Source organism: Amblyraja radiata, chromosome 29 (assembly GCF_010909765.2).
Source record: "Amblyraja radiata isolate CabotCenter1 chromosome 29, sAmbRad1.1.pri, whole genome shotgun sequence".
Classification (NCBI taxonomy): Eukaryota; Metazoa; Chordata; class Chondrichthyes; order Rajiformes; family Rajidae; genus Amblyraja; species Amblyraja radiata.
The window spans coordinates 1132798-1138751 of NC_045984.1; the positions used below are offsets into that span (position 1 = coordinate 1132798).

The 5954-nt window shown below is 46.3% G+C and overlaps 1 protein-coding gene across 1 annotated transcript; it reads left to right on the forward strand.

Moving 5' to 3' along the window:
* Nucleotides 1–4746: 4746 nt before the first annotated feature.
* Nucleotides 4747–5112, forward strand: LOC116989703 (histone H2B-like). Its single transcript, XM_033047299.1, has one exon. It carries the CDS (start codon nucleotides 4747–4749, stop codon nucleotides 5110–5112), a length of 366 nt encoding a protein of 121 aa, XP_032903190.1.
* Nucleotides 5113–5954: the final 842 nt, after the last annotated feature.

Below are 5954 nucleotides of genomic sequence, written 5' to 3' on the forward strand. Positions count from 1 at the left end.
ACAGAGTACACAGCGCCACATAAGTCATGCCAGCACCGCACATTAATGTTATTATATTAATGGGGGGCCCCATTATAATCATTTTTCTTAATCACGAGTCTGCAGCCGTAATTAAGCGATTTGAGTCAGCTTGCACCAAAGCAACAGCGTTCCTAGCTCCGTGTATATACCGTATTATACCCGAGGAAGTAATTTCTCCCAAGTTTGGGCCATGCAATTCATTTAATTAATAGTGCAAACTTTTTTAAATGGGATTGCAGTGCAAAATGCACGCACTCTGGGAGCTAAAATGTGGAAAGTTTCCCCGATCTGTCCTTGGGTGCTTGCATTCACTCATTAACTTTTATTCACGTATTAAAAAGTAATTAAGAGGCAGGTCACTTGTTTAGATATTGCACACATTAAGTAACGAAATGGCCAATTGTGAAAATGAACAATGAATAAATTCTTATCTACTCATTTAAGATTAAGAACATATACTGTCGATATATTTAATTTTGTGAATCAAACAATAAATGGAAAATTAATTGAATTTTAAAACTTCCTCAAGCATAATTTAGACAACATTTAAATGATTTAATGGGAGTTCAAAAAATCAAGATCATGATACATGTTAAATTCAAAACTAAACTATGGTAGCAATGTACATTCAGACATGTTAACCTTCATAACAAGAGGAGTTGAGTATAGGAGCAAAGAGGTCCTTTTGCAGTTGTACAGGGTCCTGGTGAGAACACACCTGGTCACAAAATATTAAACCTCAATTTTTTTCCAAGGAGGAAATGTGAAGATGAGGGAACTCGGAAAATTAATCAGGAAGTTAATAGACAATAGACAATAGGTGCAGGAGTAGGCCATTCAGCCCTTCGAGCCAGCGGCGCCATTGAATGTGATCATGGCTGATCATCCCTCATCAGTACCCCGTTCCAGCCTTCTCCCCATATGCCTGACTCTGCTATCTTTAAGAGCCCTATCTAGCTCTCCCTTGAAAGTATCCAGAGAACCGGCCTCCACTGCCCACTGATGCAGCGAATTCCACGGACTCACAACTCTCTGTGTGAAGAAGTATTTCCTCGTCTCCGTTCTAAATGGCTTACCCCTTATTACAAACATAGAAAAATAGAAAATAGGTGCAGGTGGAGGCCATTTGGCTATTCATTGTGATCATGGCTGATCGTCCCCCATCAATAACCCGTGCTTGCCTTCTCCCTATATCCCTTGATTCCACTAGTTCCAAGAGCTCTATCTAACACTCTCTTAAATCCATCCAGTGATTTGGCCTCCACTGCCCTCTGTGGCAGGGAATTCCACAATTCTGGATGAAAAAGTGTTTTCTCACCTCAGCCTTAAATGGCCTCTCCTTTATTCTAAAACTGTGGCCCCTGGTTCTGGACTCGCCCAACATTGGGAACATTTTTCCTGCATCTAGCTTGTCCAGTCCTTTTATAATTTTATATGTTTCTATAAGATCCCCCTCATCCTTCTAAACTCCAGTGAATACAAGCCTAGTCTTTTCAACCTTTTCTCATATGACAGTCCCGCCATCCCAGGGATCAACCTCATGAACCTACGCTGCACTGCCTCAATCACAAGGATGTCCTTCCTCAAATTAGGAGACCAAAACTGTACACAATACTCCAGATGTGGTCCTACCAGAGCCCTATACAACTGCAGAAGAACCTCTTTACTCCTATACTGAAATCCTCTTGTTATGAATGCCAACATTCCATTAGCTTTCTTCACTGCCTGCTGTACCTGCACGCCAACTTTCAGTGACTGGTGTACAAGTACACCAAGATCTCTCTGTACCTCCCCCTTACCTAACATAACCCCATTGAGATAATAATCTGCCCCCTTGTTTTTGCCCCCAAAGTGGATAACCTCACATTTGGTCTGAAGAAGGGTTTCGGCCCGAAACGTCGCCTATTTCCTTCGCTCCATAGATGCTGCTGCACCCGCTGAGTTTCCCCAGCAATTTTGTGTAACCTCACATTTATCTATGTTATACTGCATCTGCCACGCATCTGCCCACTCACTCAACCTGTTCAGGTCACCCTGCAACCTCCTAACATCCTCTTCACAGTTCACTGTCACCCAGCTTTGTGTCATCGCAAACTTGCTAGTGTTGCTCCTAATTCCCTTATCCAAATCATTAATATATATGGTAAACAGTTGCGGCCCCAACAGTTGCGGCCTTGCAGCATTCCACTCACCACTGCTTGCCATTCAGAAAAGGACCCGTTCACTCCAACTCTTTGCTTCCTGTCTGCCAACCAATTTTCTATCCACATCAACACCCTACCCCCAATACCATGTGCTCTAATTTTAGTCACCAGTCTCCCATGCGGGATCTTATCAAAGGCTTTCTGAAAGTCTAGATACACTACATCCACTGGCTCCCCTTCATCCAATTTACTTGTCAAATCCTCAAAAAATTGCAGAAGATTAGTCAAGCAACATTTTCCTTTCATAAATCGATGCTGACTTGGACTAATCCTTTTACTGCTATCCAAATGCCCCATTATTACCTCTTTAATAATTGACCAGCATCTTTCCCACCACCGAAGTCAGGCTAGCTGGTCTGTAATTCCCTGTTTTCTCTCTCTCGCTCCTTTCTTGAAAAGTGGGATAACATTAGCTGTCCTCCAATCCACAGGAAATGATCCTGAATCTATTGAACATTGGAAAATGATCACCAATGCGTCCACTATTTCTGGAGCCACCTCCCTGAGGACCCTGGGATGCAGATAATCTGGCCCTGGGGATTTATCATCCTTTTGTCCCATTGGCCTACCCAATACTATTTCTCGCCTAATGAAAATTTATTTCAGTTCCTCTACCCCCTTAGATCCTCTGTCCTCCAGTACACCTGGGAGATTGTTTGTGTCTTCCTTAATGAAGACAGATCCGAAGTACCTGTTCAACTCTTCTGTCATTTCCTTGTTCCCCATAATAATTTCACCAGTGTCTGCCTTAAACTGTGACGCCTGGTTCTGGACTCCCCCAACATCGGGAATATGTTTCCTGCCTCTAGCGTGTCCAAACCCTTAATAATCTTTTATGTTTTAATAAGATGCCCTCTCATCCTTCTAAACGCCAGAATATGCAAACCCAGCCGCTCCGCTTATGACAGGCCCGCCATCCCGGGAATTAACGTTGTAAACCTACGTGCACTCCCACAATAGCAAGAATGTCCTTCCTCAAATTAGGGGACCAAAACTGCACACAATACTCCAGGTATGGTCTCACTATGGTCCTATACAACTGCAGAAGGCCTCTTTGCTCCTATACCCACCTCCTCTTGTTATGAAGTCTTGTGGGTAGTCTGCATTACTGCAGTGGAGGTAATTGACATATTAAAATGTATGAGGAAACAAAGAATTAAGTGAGTTAGTATTCAAAAGGACACAAAGTGGTGGAGTAACTCAGCAGGTCAAGCAGAATCTCTGGAGAGCATGGATAGGTAACGTTTTGATTAAAGATCCTTCTTCAGACAGAAGGGTCTCGACCCACAGCGTCACCTATCTATGTTCTCCAGAGATACTACCCATACTGCCTGACGTGTGTGTGATGAAATCCCAGCAGCCTCAGTAGCTATACCACTGTTTGAAGGTAAATAATAAATTGCAGGAGCCTGGCTGAAGTATAGGGAGGTTGCACGGAGTCGAGGTCACGACCCGTGGCCCGTACTGTTGTCACGCAACGGCAACTGAACTGCAGATAAGCATTTACTATGACTGTCAGCACATCCGGACTGGTTGCACACCCGCGGACCCCGCGCCGTCTATCCCCGCGGCCGGGGGTGGGAGGTGGGTTGGGTTGGGGGGGGGGGGGGGGAGGAAGAGGTCGGGGTTCCGCTGGGTGGGCGGAGGGAGCAGACCGTCCCCAACTCTGCTGCAGCTGACGTTGCCCGGCCCTTCTTCGCCCCGGCCCCTCGCTCCGCCTTCGCCCGGGACCCGTGTGTGGGCGCTGCCGACCCACAGCCCGTGACAGTGCGGCCCACAGGGGGAGACAGGACGGAGGGCGGCCGTGGCGGGACAGCGTTGACCAGCGGGAGAGAGTGGGGGCTGTCCCGAGGGATGTGCTCCTTGGGCCGCTTACACCGTGGTGCTCGTGTTCAGAGCAAACCTCCCCGCTTTCAATGACAGCACCCACAAATATTTATAGCGCAAAAAAAGACAATTTGGGCGGGTTTTAACAGGTAAGAAGGTACGCGCCCCGTGTGTTAACAGTGCGTGCCGGATGCTGCCATGTCCTCCACATGGATTGAGGTGCTCCGTGTGTCACGCCCTTTGACCCGATGACCCCCTCTATATGCATCATTGCTGGCCGCTGATGAGATGCTGGATGATTGGGGATTGGCCAATGTTGTGGTTCAATTTAAGAAGGCTTGCACAGGAAAACCTGGACACTGTCGAGCAGTGAACCAAGTTACTGGAGGGGATTCTGAAAGATAAGATATGAATGCATTTGGAAAAATAGAGGTGACCGGCTCCAATTTCCATCCGCAGTGCGAACCAAAGCTCCTATAGCGGAGCGGCTTCTGATTGGGGGAGGGAGGGTTTGTGTCGCGTACCCTCAAATATCCAATCACAACGTCTATAGAGAAGTTTAATTATTCAAATCGCGGGACAGCCAATGAGACCGTTCCTGCTCCATCCCTCATTAGCATGGGACGACGGCGCTGCCTATTTAATGCGCGCTCCGAGTAACTGGTTCTTTCTATGTTTGAAATCTTGTGAGGAAATGTTCGAGCAGCAGAAAACAGCTCCCAAGAAGGGCGCCAAGAAAACGTTGCTGAAACCTGCGGGAAAAAAACGGAAGAGGTCCAAGAAGCAGAGTTACTCCATCTACATCTACAAAGTGATGAAGCAGGTTCATCCTGACACCGGCATCTCTTCCAAGGCAATGAGCATTATGAGCTCATTCATCAATGATATATTTGAGCGCATCGCGGGCGAGGCGTCCCGCCTGTCCCATTACAGCAAACGATCCACCATCAGCTCCCGGGAGATCCAGACCGCCGTCCGCCTGCTTCTGCCCGGGGAGCTGGCCAAACACGCTGTGTCAGAAGGGACAAAGGCGGTGACCAAATACACCAGTTCTAAATAAAGACCCAGAGAGCGCGGAGAAAACACCAAAAACCCAACGGTTCTTTTCAGAACCACCCACATCTTCGGTAAAGCTTACTAATATTTTGACAAATAATTTTAACACCGATTTTGCTCTCAAGATCTCCGCTTCAGAATTGAAAATTTGAATGTTGCCACTTTAGATTCTGGAGCAGCTCCTGAGGATTGGAGGGTAGCTAATGTAACCCCACTTTTAAAAAAAGGGAGGGAGAGAGAAAACGGGGAATTACAGACCAGTTCGTTTAACATCGCTAGTGGGGAAACTGCTAGAGTCAGTTATTAAAGATGGGATAGCAGCACATTTCGAAAGTGGTGAATTCATTGGACAAGGTCAGCATGGATTTATGAAAGGTAAATCATGTCTGACGAATCTTATAGAATTTTTCGAGGATGTAACTAGTAGAGTGGATAAGGGAGAACCAGTGGATGTGTTATATCTGGACTTTCAGAAGGCTTTCGACAAGGTCCCACATAAGAGATTAGTATACAAACTTAAAGCACACGGTATTGGGGGTTCAGTATTGATGTGGTTAGAGAACTGGCTGGCAGACAGGAAGCAAAGAGTAGGAGTAAACGGGTCCTTTTCAGAATGGCAGGCAGTGACTAGTGGGGCACCGCAAGGCTCAGTGCTGGGACCCCAGCTATTTACAATAGGGTGATTTCACGAAAGGTCACTGGATTATAGATCCTCACCCACGTGACCGCAAAATCCAACTGGGGTACAAACATCACTTCCAACACATGTTATTGATGCTGAAAACGCGAACTTTCAAACCCGTTAAAAACCGCGAAAACGGCCCGTTTTTGAGCTGTAAATAACTG

Coding starts and splice junctions, on each gene's coding strand:
- LOC116989703 (XM_033047299.1), top strand. CDS start 4,747: ATGTTCGAGCAGCAGAAAACAGCTCCCAAGAAGGGCGCCAAGAAAACG.